Source organism: Dipodomys spectabilis, unplaced genomic scaffold, assembly GCF_019054845.1.
Source record: "Dipodomys spectabilis isolate Male_0828 unplaced genomic scaffold, ASM1905484v1 ptg000140l, whole genome shotgun sequence".
In the NCBI taxonomy this organism is placed as follows: domain Eukaryota; kingdom Metazoa; phylum Chordata; class Mammalia; order Rodentia; family Heteromyidae; genus Dipodomys; species Dipodomys spectabilis.
Window position 1 is genome coordinate 31,914,353 of NW_024870817.1, and position 14,671 is coordinate 31,929,023.

The following is a 14,671-nucleotide window of genomic DNA, read 5'->3' on the forward strand; positions in this document are numbered from 1 at the left end:
AACTCTGGGCCTGGGTGCTTTCCCTCAGCTCTACAGCTCAAGGCTAGCGCTTTACCATAGCTCCACTTCTGACTTGTTCTGCTTATGTGGTGCTGAAGAATCGAACCCAGGACCTCATGTATGCAAGTCAAGCACTCTACCACTGAGCCACCTTCCCAGCCCCCTCTGCCCAGTTTTACTAGCTGAAACTTAATCACCAAGCTATGTCTATATATAGAAGATATAGTCAAGTTGGAAAGGAAATAAGTTTTGGAGTGCACTGCTGCCCCACACAATGTTTTGAAAACCTGAGGAAAATAATGTAAATGATTTGCTTAGTATAGTTTATAGCTTTTTAAATAATAAGGAAGTGTATATGATGTCTTACCAAGAAAAGATAATGCACTGAGTGCTTAATTAATGTATACTTTTAACCACCTGATTTTGGAGTTATCAATTTATTTTTGGCTTTTGTTAATGATAAAATCTAATATTTAAAATGATTCTTCTTGATAAATTTGTTGTTTCTTTTCCTTTTAGCATGGCATTATTGCTACAGAAGATGAAGAATATTTTATTGAGCCTTTAAAGAATACCACAGAGGATTCTAAGCATTTTAATTATGAAAATGGCCATCCTCATGTAATTTACAAAAAGTCTACCCTTCAACAACGACATCTCTATGATCATTCTCATTGTGGGCTTTCAGGTGAGTGTACAGTCTTTGAGAAACATACTGAATCATTACTGACAAGTATTAGAAGAAATAATAAATAATTTTGGAGAGTCTCTGAGAAGTAATTAGAATATAATCCACGTTAAAAAAGAACTTTTTGCTAATATTTACAGCTTTCACACACAGATATTTCATAGTATTCTACACTTGTTAGTTAGCCTTATGTGTTCTTGCTAGTAAGAGGTATCTAAATTTAATAAGCCTAACTTCTGAATAAGACTTGAAGAGTCTTAAGGAAGTACTCAAAAGGTAATGATAACATTGAATTAGGAGACTATAGAAATACATCATTGGAACAACAATAGACTTGAGTAGACAAGGAAAGCTTCATGAAAGAAGTAACTTCTCTGCTGAGCATTAAGGGAAAAGAGAAGGTAGTTAGACAGGGCTTTTCCCTGGGATGCAGCATTTTACAACCCTCCAGGGGAATGATGCAGTCTAGAAATGGACAGTTCCTATAATGGGCACTAGAATGTGGGTTGAAGAGACAGAGACAGACATGAAAGGCTCCTAAGTTATATTAAGGAGTCTGTATAGGCTGATTGTGTTAGAAACCCATTTTTTTATGTTGAAGGGATGAAATAATCATTTTTATCCAGGTGCTGGTAGTTCACACCTATAATCCTAGCTACTCAGGAGACTGAGATATTAGGATCAAGGTTCAAAGCCAGTCTGTGCAGAAAAGTCCACGAGATTCTTATCTTCAATTAACCACCCCAAAGCTGGAAGTGGAGTTGTGGCTCAAGTGGTAGAGCACTAGCTTTGAGCAAAAAAGCTCAAGGATAGCACCCTGACTTCAAGCCCCAGGATTGGCCCCCTAAAATTATATTTGTGTCACAGAAAGACTGTTCTTGCAGTTGTATGGAGATTGAATTTGAGAAGAATAAGATTAGAGGCAGGGTGTTATGGAATGTTAGTCTAAAGATAGGAATAGTTAATAGTAGTAGTGGATATAGAATAGCATCATCAAAGGATCATTGGCTCTGGTGTACTTTGGACAGATTTCCAAACCTCTTTGGGAGCTCATCTTAGCACACACTATTTACTCAGTCCAATTATATTTTCATTATTATTACATTACTCTTATTACTATTGTATTATTATTACTCTAAACTACTATTTCTAGTAGTTTAAAAGCTATTACATTTTTCAAATTGGATTTTTCTTTTCCATTTTTTGAAAGTTTTGTTCCAGAAGTTGCAAATAGGAACAAAATATTTCAAGGACAGATTTCAACTTACTGTAAAGTAGAGTTCATCAGCAAATCAATTTAAAATAAAATACAATGATTGCCCTTTGAATTAGGGAAAGCATTATCCTTTGATATCTCTCCATATTTTTTATTTTCCTCCGTGTTCTTCAGAGGGTTATTTCCTTTTTAACTGTTTAAATGGTCTTTTGAATTTATTGTTCAAGTAATATATTACTTTATTATTATTATTATTGTACTAGGTTTGAACTCAGGGCAGATACTCTGCAGCTTGAGTCATGTTGCTAACCAATTTTCGTTGGTAGCTAGAATCTCCCTTTTGCTTGTTTGGCCAGGTTTATGATTCTCCCATTTATGTTTCCTACTACGGTTGAGGTGAGAAGCTTGTAGCATCAGCCCAACTTGCTCTGTTGAGATATGGGTTTCATGAACTTTTTTGTCCTGGCTTTGAACTGCAATCCTGATGTCCGCTTCCTGAGTGCACACTTTATTCTTAAATAAGGTTTATAAATCTCTTCGGCCAAGTGCAGTGGTTTCACATCTGTAATCCCAGCTACTTGGGTGATAGTGTTATGAACTTGTAATCCTAGCTATGCATGAGGCTGGCCCAGACAAAGATAGATCCCCTACTTGAAAAAGAACTAAAGCAAAAGAGGGGCATGGCTTAAGTGGTGGAGCATTTTTCTACTAAGTATAAAGCCCCATTTTGGGAAGTTTGCATCCCACTACCACCAATAAAAAAATATCCATTACGCTTTTGATTTTGGAAGGTTTTTGTTTGTGAGGAAAAGTTGATATTAGAAAAGGCCACTTAAAGTAAATCCATTTAAAACACTTAAAATGTGAAACAAAATTCATTAGTAGATTAATAAGGAGGCTAGATTGAGTCTTTAAATAAGGACACTCAAGCATATGGGGGAAATATTGATGTTTAATAAACTTTAGGTTGTAGGTACAGCAATATATAAATTCTTTCACAATGCAAGATTCATTCATTCATTCATCTATTGAATTAATGTGCACATACTGCCACTGAAGGCTGGCATTCTATCACTTGAAGCCATGCCTCAGATTCTTTATTATTTATCTTGATAAAATTTTCCCATACTAAAATATACTTTATTTTATGACTGCAAATAATTTGCAGTTCATCCAGGAAGTGTTTAAAATTTCATCATATTCTGAAAGATACCTTAGTCCTTTGTTATCCAGAATGTTTTATTTTAAACTACCTATTGCAATATTCTAACTCAGGTAGAGTTTATTTTCTACATACTTCCAAATCCATTCTTATTGCAATTATGTAATTATACCCTTTGGGAGAAGATTTTCTTTCGTTCTTTTTTTTAACCATTAGTTTAAATTACAAATACCATGTTCTAAATTTATTTCCCTCTCAATACAGTCTGGGAAGTAGCCCCTAATAGCATTCCAATTAGTTCACTCTCATATCTGTTGCCTGTGCTACTGTACTAACTTTTTAGCTGGATTTCCTTTCTCCAGGCTTAATATTCCTTGTTTTAGTCAAATCTTTTCTCTTAATTTGGCTATATTAAACCTTCAAATACTTCACTGGCTTCTTATTAGTGAGAATACTGTAGTTGTTTTCTGAGTTCTGGGAAATGTTGCCTGGTGGTGTTGGGAGAAAATAAAAGCCCCCGATATTTAACAAGTTTGAAAAATGTCTGGCAAGAATTTAATATTATTTCAATGTCTCAGGACAGGTGGGTAATGCCATTTTAGCCTGTTAAAAGAAACTCAAGTTTGCCAGGCGCTGGTGGCTCACGCCTGTAATCCTAGCTACTCAGGAGGCTGAGATCTGAGGATCGTGGTTCAAAGCCAGCCCGGGCAGGAGAGACCGTGAGACTCCTATCTCCAATAAACCACCAGAAAACCGGAAGTGGCGCTGTAGCTCAAGTGGTAGAGCGCTCGCCTTGAGCTGAAGAGCTGAGGGACAGCGCCCAGGCCCAGAGTTCAAGCCCCACGACCGACAAAAAAAAAAAAAAAAAAAAAAAAAAGAAACTCAAGTTTATGTCAAAACTGAGGATGTAAATATCTTTTGACACTGGATATACCTATTTCATATTATATATGGATATTCAATTTTTTGGTTAGATTCAAGCTATGAATTCAACACCATTTTATGGAAAAAAAATTTTTATTGTGAAAATACCATACAGAGGAGTTAGAATTACATGAGTACATTTCTTATCAAGCATTTGGAACAATTTTTTTTAATTAGAAAAATGCAGGAAAAATAAAACTTAAAAAATCACTCTTATTCTTCTTCCACTCAGAGATAACTTGAATATCCTGTCGGTCCATTGGCATAGATAATATTATGTTTATATACCTGGATTTAAGTTCATTATGCAGTTATATATTTATCTAGTAAATATTTGTTTAATATCTGTGCAAGATTGTTTTAGATTCTGAGAATGCAACAATAAATAATGCATACAAGGTCATTGCTCTTGTGGAGTTTCTTGTATTTAGTGAGGAAAGGCAATGAGTTACAGGGGTAAATAAACAAGTACGTACATGACTACCACAGATAATGCCACAAATACAAGGTAAAGCGGGTCAATGAAATAATTTACTTGGCTATGTATAGTCAACATCTTGATAATGATCAAAAAATTAAAATACTATTTTTGAGACAATGAGACCCATACATTAGTTTTGGAAGAAAGTTAACTGTGTTATATGGAACAATGTTTCCTTTAACATTCCAAAGTGTATCAAAAATTAAATTGTGTCATCTGAAGAACTAATCATTTTTTAAAACAAAACGAGGCAAGTTTTTATTCCTTTTGGTACTGGGAATTGAACTCAGGGTCTCTCAAGTCAGTTCACTTTTGTCTCACCATTTCTGTGATTTCCCCTTCCCATCATAGATCAGATAAACTTATATACAAGACAAATGATATCAAAATAAAAAACAGTGACAACAGGGGGTAAACCAAATGGAAAAAATGAAAGAAGAAAGAAATAACTGTGTATAGTACATTAACACCCCTCCAAAAACTTCTTGTTTCCATGTTTTGTAGTTGATTTCTATTAGCCTCATTTTATAAAGAACCAATCCAACAGTGATACTCAAAATATAGTATATTGAAAATGAACTTTACAATTGAGAGGGAAGAGAGTGGGGGGAGGGAAAGTGGGAGAAAACGAGGGAGGGACTAGATGAGTAACAATGTTCCACAAGAATTGTACTCATTTCCTTACTTAAGTACCTGTAACCCCTCTGTACATCACCTTTTTCAGTTGAAAAAAAAGAAAAAAGAATTACTGTGGAACCTCTCTGTTGCATATGCATGTTTTCCTTCAGTGTCCATTAAAAAATAAAGTCAAGTCAGTAGAAAAAATTCTGGAGAACAAAATTATTTAAAACACTTACTATACATTGACATACCTTTAAATATTTTTAATTAGACATCCTTTTAAGTAAATTGTATAATAACCAAGCCTCCTCTCTTTTAATAAATTAACACAAATTAAAACAACTAGAATGTTAATATATTTTATAACCAAGAGTACTTGAGCTATGCCCCCAGCCCTACAAATGCCATGGTAATAAAGATTCCTTAGCAGTAAAACTGAGATGTCTAAATGCAAAGATACACTATAATCCAAACTACATGTGGCTCAAAGCAAACTGTGCAGAATTTTATCTCTTTTTAATGTCTCTGACCTTCTGCCCTATATAGATTTTGGCAAAATAACACTTGAAAAATTATGTGCAAAAGCTGAGCAGCAGTGGCTCACATTTGTAAATCCTAGCTACTTAGGAGGCTCAGATCTGAGGATCCTGTGATTTGAAGCCAGCCTGGGCAGCATAGTTCGTGAGACTCTTATAACCAATTAACCACCAAAAGAGCTAGCTGGAAATGGAGTTGTAGCACAAGTAATAAAACACTATCCTTGAGAAAGAAGAGCAAAAAAATTCAGGGAGAGCACTCAGGCCCTGAGTTCAACCTCCAGGACTCTCACACAAAAATAACTAAAATTACGTGGAAAACTAATTCACCACTTCTTAGAATTGAGATTTCCAGAGGAATTGAATTGGTTCTAAGTAAGATAGCTTAATAACAGCCTATTACTTTTAAAAAATGTTCAAAAGTGTTTTAAGATTAGATTTAGCAACATTTTGTTTTCTGTCAGAACTGTCTTAGGCTATTCAAAAGTTCATACTGTCATTGCTTTTTAAACAACTTTAAAATGATTCTTTAAAGTGTCTTTCTGAATTTAAATGTATTATGATATAATTACTCACTAGAATAATATGAAATGATTATTTAAATTTTTTATATAGTAATTCATTACAGAGATTTATTTATTTTACTGGGTTTATGTGAGGAGTTTAATTTTATCAGAAAATTGATTGATTTGACATTTAAAGGTTTATATTTTTGAACCAAAACCTATGCTTGTTAGGCAGTCTTTTAAACCACTTGAGCCACATTTCTAGCTCTACTCTCTCCCTTCCATTACTTTGAAAAATCTTATTTAATTGAACAATCATGAGAATCATATCTACATAAAGGATATATAAATAAATGGTTTCAATTGATAAATCTTTTGAATTAGTTGTTTAATTTATTGTAGACTTCACAAGCAGTGGCAAACCTTGGTGGCTGAATGACACATCATCTGCTTTTCCTTCATTACTACCAATTAATGACACACATACCCACCATAGACTGAAAAGATCAGTGAGCATTGAGCGGTTTGTGGAGACATTGGTTGTGGCAGACAAAATGATGGTGGGTTACCACGGACGTAAAGACATTGAACATTACATTTTGAGTGTGATGAATATTGTAAGTTTTATCCCTCTGTAATCTATTTTGCTTGGTTGTTTTTTGTGTTTTGTACAAAGATTATGGAGTAATAAATATAAATTAATAATAAAAATTATGAAATAAGTAATGATAACATTGTGAAATAAATAATAATAAAATATGGTATAAATGAAATAAATGATAATAAAATTGACCTAAAATAGAAACACATTGGTCTATGTTATTTTATGTTTTGCTTTTTAATTGTATTTTGGTGCTTGGGATTGTACCCAGGACCTTGTGTATTCTAAATATATGCTTTGCCACTAAGCTACATGCTCAGCACAAGAATTAATGTTCCATAGAAAATAAATTAAAATATGACTTTATTCATCATTTTAATAGAATGTATAATTTTTATGCTTATTTTTTATATTTTTATGTAATTTTTTTCTTTTTCAATGGATTGTTGAATCTTGTTTAAGGAACTTTCTTTAACTTGAATCATCAGCTTACCCTCTAATTATTATGTTCTATATCTCTGAAGAAAATATTCTTGAGGTAGATTTATGTAAAAGCCTTTGTACAAATTGAGGGTAAATTGAAGGTAGAGTCATACGTCTCAGCAAAAGAATATCTTAACATCATAAAAATTGATTTGTCTTTAAAAAAGCAAATTGTCACCTTATGATTTTTGTCTGACTTTGTGTCTTTTCTTCTTTTCTGGAGGTCAGGTTGCCAAACTTTACCGTGATTCCAGTCTTGGAAACGTTGTGAATATTATAGTGGCTCGATTAATTGTTCTCACAGAGGATCAGGTAAGAATAATTTTGTTTATAAGCCTAAAACTCAGGCTACGGAGTTGCTTATTATAAAAGAATACATTTCCTGCTAATCTTCTTAGAAAGTCCTAGTTGAATATGAGTTTTAGCTTTAAACTTCAATGTTTTAAGCAAATTTAAATTATATCACAATAATATAACTCTCATGTCTTGTTAAAGCTCTCTTTCTCTATATATGTTAGTTATTTGTTTCAGTGTAAGAATGAGCATTGGATGAACCTTATAATAATGGTTTTGGTTGTTTTTGTGTACTAATAATCCTATATATGTTCACATTATTGTTGATGCTGGAAATGGAATGTCTGTTCATTAATAAACTAAATGAACTCTAGGTCAGATATTACAGAGATAAAAATTGGCAAGAGATTATTCCTAGAAACCACTGCTTCTAATTTTAGTCCCACTTTAGTCTTCAAAAGTTTTAAGAACTGACCTTAGCAATTTGTTTGGAACATTTCTGGTATGCATGTTGTATTGCAGCCAAACTTGGAGATAAACCACCATGCAGACAAGTCCCTCGATAGCTTCTGTAAGTGGCAGAAATCAATTCTCTCCCACCAAAGTGATGGAAACACCATTCCAGAAAATGGGATTGCCCACCACGATAATGCAGTTCTTATTACTAGGTATGGTTTGTTGCAAATATTTTCCTTTGATTGTTAATGTTTGTTTATATTATAACTATATTTGGTTCTTTTGGATACCTCATTCAGGTAATAACAATGAAAAAGCAAGATAATTATTTATTTATTTTTATTACTGAGAAAGAGTGTGGTCTGCTATTAATACTTCTGCATCAAAGGGACCAAATAAGGAAAAAATTAAAATTAAACAGCTAATAAATATTTTTTCTCTATTGATAAATCCTATTCATAATGTTTAATTTGAAGCATATGCATGAATTATTAATTGAACTAAATACAAAAAGCAAGCTTAAAAGTATGAGGAAATCAATATTTTCAAAAGTTAAGTTGTCACTCACTCTTGGTTATGAAACAATAACTATTTTTACCTCCTAATTGGATTAGTGTTAACTTATTCAAAAGGAGGAATATTGGTTAGTACAAAATTTACTTGTATGAATGGCTATTTATCTAAAACTATTTAAGATATATCAGCACAGAGAAGTAAGCTTATGACATCATTTAAATAGTTTTTCTCTCAAACAAAATTATTACTCAATAGTAATCTCGTGAATTCCTATATTGCTTTCCAGTTTTATAAGAATGTTTCAAATCCCGTATTTTTTTTATTCTCTAGTAACAATTCTGAAATAGAGTATTATTACTTTAGCTTCTTAGAAAAGAAGAAACTGGTTCAGAATAGTTAATTCATTTGTTTCTTAAAGTTGTACTCTAGTTATGAGTTGGAAGCTTTATGGTTAAATAACTTTTTAAAAGTGTGTTTTTGTACCTCTTACCAGTATTTAAAAATGAACGAAACAATAAAATGACAATAATAACCAGTAAGCAAAATGCAATATGTAGTGATTGAGTTGAATAGCTTTATTATGCTGATGATTTCTTTTTATCAGCAAAGTCATGTGAAACATGTATCACATATATAGTAATTGGTGCTGTGCTCATAGACATTAAAGTGTGTGGTGGGAGTCTAAAGCATGGGAGATCAGGAGTTTAAAACTTGGTAAAATAATGTAGGTTTAGCTTTTACTGTCATATAATTAAAGTTTTTTTTGTTTTCTTTTAGTTATACTTACTTATTGGCTTTATCTACCTGTCATTTATAAACCAGAAAATAATATTTATGCCATGCTTGCTGAGCATAAAAACACCATATGTTCATAAATGTTGACATATTAGTCTGATCAGTTTTACAATTTCTCAACATCAATGTGTTCTATAATTTCCCCAAATATACTTAAGGAACTAAAAATATATTAAAAATTACGCTAATGTAGAAACCTTTGAGTAAAATATGGATATAAATAATGTTGCTGAAATTATGAGAGGAAATTGTACTATATATAAATAGTTAATAAAAATGAACACTGATATATTCCTAGTTTCTGTACTTATATTGCAAAATCCTTCCTTTCCTCCAAAATGTAGCATCATAGTTTTATTTCTGAATCTGCATTGGATTTTTATCATTTACATCAAATTTTATTTTGAAATGCCTGAAGCATTACTTTGACACGTATTACCTTACCTACTAATGAGCTGTAAGCTAACTGCTACATAAAAATAAAAATTTCCAACTTGACATATTTATCATTTGCATCAAATCATAAAAATCCAAAATAGAAGTTTCATTGAGCATGCACATAAGTATTCAGGTAGTGAATAGTGAAAGTGATATTTTTAATTAAACTGTTCGTAACTTGTATTGATTGATTCCTTAGAAGTTATGTATATTAAATTTAATGATTAGTAAATTATTTTAAAATGATGGAATATGACTTTTTATAACTAGTTTAGGAAATGATCAGTACTTTGTACTTGAAATCCTAGAAACGTAATTTAAAATGGTACAATGACTACTTAAATATACTTAAGAAGTACATAATTAAAACTTGCTTAAATTTTTTCAAATTATCCTTATTAAACTTTGAATTTTATTTTAATTATTTATTTATTTTTATTTAATGAGTTGATTTTTTTTGGGTGCTGTTCCTGGTGCTTGAACTCAGGGCCCGGACCCTGTCTCTGAGTTGTTTTGCTCAAAGTTAGCACACTACTACTTGAGCCACAGCTCTATTTCTGACATTTTGGCAGTTGGAGGTAAGAGTCTCATGAACTTTTCTGCCTCAGTTGGCTTTGAACTGCAATCCTCAGACCCTTCCTGTGTAGCTGGGATTATAGGTGTAAGCCACTGGTGCCAGGCCAAAATGACTTATTTTTAAAATCATCAAATAAAGTTTTCTGTATTGATACTGCACAACATGTTATATTGATAAATATATATATTAATATGTGTCAATATCAATATAACAATATAATTGTCAAATGTCTAAAGCATTAACTTGACATATATTACTTTACATCATTTATAAAGTACGAGTTACTACATAAGAATAGAAATTTTCAACTTGACATTTATTTATATTTTCATATGAAATCAGGAAATATCCAGCATATCTTCTTTTTTTCTATTGTGCCAGTTTTGGGGCTTTAAATCAGAGCCTCACACTCTTGTGTGGCTTTGTCACTGAAGGCTGGCAATCTATTACTTGAGCCACATCTTCACTTCTGGCTTTTTGCTATCTAATTGGGGATAAGAATCTCTCCAACTTTCCTGCCCAAGCTGGCTTTGAACTGTGATCACCAGCTCTCAGCTTCCTGAGTAACTATCATTATAGATATGAGGCACCAGCACCTGGCTTCACTAACACATTAAAACCAATTTTTAAATTTATCTTGAGGAATTCTTATATAGTCTGACTTCCTATTTTTATCAAGAAATTCACATATAAATTGAAATTCAATAGAAAGTGAGAGTTTACAAGCATCAATGTTTGCCAATTAGCATAAACACACTAATATATGTGTTTCTTGGATTTCTCTTTCATAAAACATTTGAAACATATTTTTCCATTTTAGAAAATAACACATAACAGTTTATATATTTAGAGTAGAAATTACAGCCTAAGTTCTTTTTATGGTAGCAGTTTTCTGAAAATAGAATTTTACCCATTTACCCATTTAACATTTACCCATTTAATGTACATTTTAGTGGGTGTTGTATATTCACAGGATTGTACAACCATCAGTATAATAAATCTGACAATATTCCATCACTCCCAAAGGAGTTCATGTCCCATTCCTTTCTTTGCCGGCTCCACCCTTGCTGTAGCCACAGTCAAATTCAAATTGAACTTTCTGACTATATAGGTTTGCCTAAGAATGGATTTATACAGAATGTTGAAATTTGACCTTTATTTGTGATGATGCTGAGATGTGAACTTAGTGCCTTGCACTTGCCTTGCTTCTTAGCTTAGCTGGCGTTCTACCTCTTGAATCACACTTCCAGCTCTGCTTCTTACTGGTTATTGTGGAGGGGCTGGTCTTGAACTGTCATCTTCTTAAGTAGTTAGGATTACAGATTTACTTGGCAACAAGCTTTCATGGTTCATCAACATTATGGCATGTGTTAATACTGCATTCCTATTAGCCTAAGTTCTCAAAGTTTCAAGATATCTAAAATATCTTTCAAAAATCCCATTTACAAAGATTATGTAATTGTGCTTTTTCCATTTTTATTAATGAAACAGAATTTATAAGTAAATATTAATAAAGCACAGAAGCAAAAATTGCACACCAAGTCAAATTATTCTATTTTTAAAAGAAGTGAGCACATTTATCCTTTTAAGGAGTCATAAATGTATTACTTTGATGTTCTGAATGCTAATAGAGTTAGAATTTCTGAAGTAACATGACTAATGTTTTCAGATGGTAGTTTAAAAATAGCTATAAAAGTGTTTTCCTGTTAGAACATGTCCTATAATATATGGATTTAGATGCTTTAACATTTTTTTTTAAAGAATGTATCTGTCAGGATTATATATTGGATTCATGATTATCTATGAGAACAGATAGAAGAAAGAAATTAAATGTCATACATTAACATTTAGTTTTATGACTTTTACTAAGCTGTGTGTGTGTGTGTGTGTGTGTGTGTGTGTGTGTGTGTGTGTGTGTGTGTGTGTGTGAATGGTTACTGGAACTTGAACTCAAGGCCTTACCTTCTTTCTTAGCTTTTTTACTCAAGGCTTAATCTATTACCACGTAAGCCATGCCGCCATGCCTGCACTTCTGCCGTTTTATTTATTTATTTTGCTGGTTAATTGTAGTTATGAATCTCTCAGATTTATTTGTCTAGGCTGGCTTTGAACCTTGTTTCTCAGATCTCAGCTTTCTGAGTAGCTAGGATAGCTTACAGGCAGCATGGATATTGTGAATTGAGATTTTTAGAGAAGTTGATTTTGGTGTTTGGGCATTGCAATGTATGTACCACTTTGGTCCCATCAATATTACCCATGCCCACTTCCCCAAACCCGTATTGCCTTTTCTTTTCCTTTTAACTTTTCCATATTGGTTCTTTAAACCACTCATCTAGTCTCAGTTTCTTTTCCAGGCTAGAACTATGACAAACTAGTGGGACTATAATTTCTGTGTAAACTGAGACATTTCTTTTTTTTTTTCTTCTTTTTTTTTTTTTTTTTGGGTCCGGTCGTGGGGCCTGAACTCTGGGCCTGGGCGCTGTCCCTGCACTCTTCAGCTCAAGGTGAGCACTCTACCACTTGAGCCACAGCGCCACTTATGGTTTTCTAGTAGTTTATTGTGAATAAGAGTCTCACGGACTTTCCTGCCCTGGCTGGCTTTGAATCGTGACCCCCAGATCTCAGCCTCCTGAGTAGCTAGGATTACAGGTGTGAGCCACCGCTGCCCGGTGTAAACTTCCTTTTGAACAGCAGCACTCCCTCCCTTATTCTCTCCTAGTTTTTCCCCTCCCAACTTCCTTGCCCCCCAAGCTGTATAGTTCATTTCCAACATAGTGTCTAGTGGGTTTCACAGTTGAATTTGTTCACCCTTTGTCCCACTGTTTCTGCGCTTCTGCTTCCCCTCCCCAAATCAGATAAACTTAGATACAAGACAAGGGTACAGAAATTTTAAAAAAGCAACAGAGGGAATAAACCAAAGAAAGAAGAAAGGAAAAGGGAAAAACCCTCAAATAGTCCAGTAAAAAACTTCTTGCTTCCATTTCTTGGAGTTCATTTTGATAAGCATTACTTTATGTGATCATATGCACATAACTATTGAGCTCTTGTGTTCCTCTACCAAGAATATCCTCCTGTGTCTCACTATGCACATGCTTAGCCTGCTGTTTAATTAATCATATCCTAGTGTAATTATTTGTCTTTACTATCCATTGGGCTTACTTGTAGATTTGTAGGTACATTCTAATGATTAAAACTGAGGGAAACCATACAGCCTATGTTTCTTTGTGTCTGGCTTACTTCAGTTGGTATAATTTTTGCCAAGTCTTTCCATTTCCTTATGAGTGGGGCAATGTCATGTTTTCTGATGGAGGCATATAATTCCATTGTGTATATACACGGCATTTTCTTGATCCATTCATCCACTGAGGGGCTTCTGGGTTGATACCATATCTTGGCTATGGTAAACAATACCACAATGAGCATGGTTATGCTGGTGGCTTTAATGTAGCCTGGTTTGTGGTCAATTGGATAGATGCCAGTAGTGGGATTACTTCATAGCTTCATAGGGAAGCTCTATGTTTAGTCTTTTGAGGAGTCTCCATACTGCTTTCCAGAGTAGTTGAACAAGTTTACATTTCCACCAACAGTGTAGTAGCATTCCCTTTTGGCCACATCCTCGCCAGCATCTATTATTATTAGTTTTCTTAATAATGGCCATTCTAACAGGGATGAGGTGCAATCTCAATGTTGTTTTGATTTGCATTTCTTTCATGGTCAGAAATGTTGAACGTTATTTTTATTTCTTAGGATAATTTTCTCTATAAGTCTTTAGCCTACTTATTAATGCAGTTATTGTTTCTTTGAGGATATTAAGTGAAGTAAACCAGACTTAAAGAAACACAGGATGCATGGTTTTCCTCATTTGTAATATCTAGAATATGTCTAGGATAATCTTAGCAGAGGATCACAATGGCTCAGCAGCTATGTGCATATGGCCATATAAAATGATGTTTATTGAAATGAAGTCCAAGAAATAGAAATAGGAACTTTGTTTTTATTGTATTTTTGCAACTATTTCCTTTTTTCCCCCTTTTCCTCCCTTTGGTTTATTCCCTCATGTCACTGTTTTTTTATTTCTGTACCCTTTGTTTTGCATATAAGTTTATCTGAATTGGGGAAAGGAAGAGGAATCACAGAATGGTGGGACAAAGGGTGAACCAGTTCAACAGTGACACTCACAAGATACCATGTTAGAAATAAACTTTGAAACTTGGGGTAGGGGGCCTGGGAGGGAAAACAGTGGAAGAAAATGAGGGACAGGGAAGCACTGTTAAAAAAACAAATGCACTCATTATCTGACTTACATAACTGTAACCCCTCTGTATATCACCTTTACAATAAAATTTAAATTAAAAAGGAAATACTTGCTTAATCTTA

At 33.3% G+C, this 14,671-nt stretch overlaps 1 protein-coding gene across 1 annotated transcript in view; it reads left to right on the top strand.

Moving 5' to 3' along the window:
- Positions 1-14,671, top strand: part of Adamts6 (ADAM metallopeptidase with thrombospondin type 1 motif 6) — a 202,128-nt gene that overhangs the window by 9,879 nt on the left and 177,578 nt on the right. The window contains exons 3-6 of the mRNA XM_042690837.1: positions 520-688; positions 6,537-6,751; positions 7,447-7,530; positions 8,035-8,180. Of these exons, the coding sequence (XP_042546771.1) occupies positions 520-688; positions 6,537-6,751; positions 7,447-7,530; positions 8,035-8,180 (614 nt within the window). The remainder of the gene's footprint in view (positions 1-519; positions 689-6,536; positions 6,752-7,446; positions 7,531-8,034; positions 8,181-14,671) is intronic.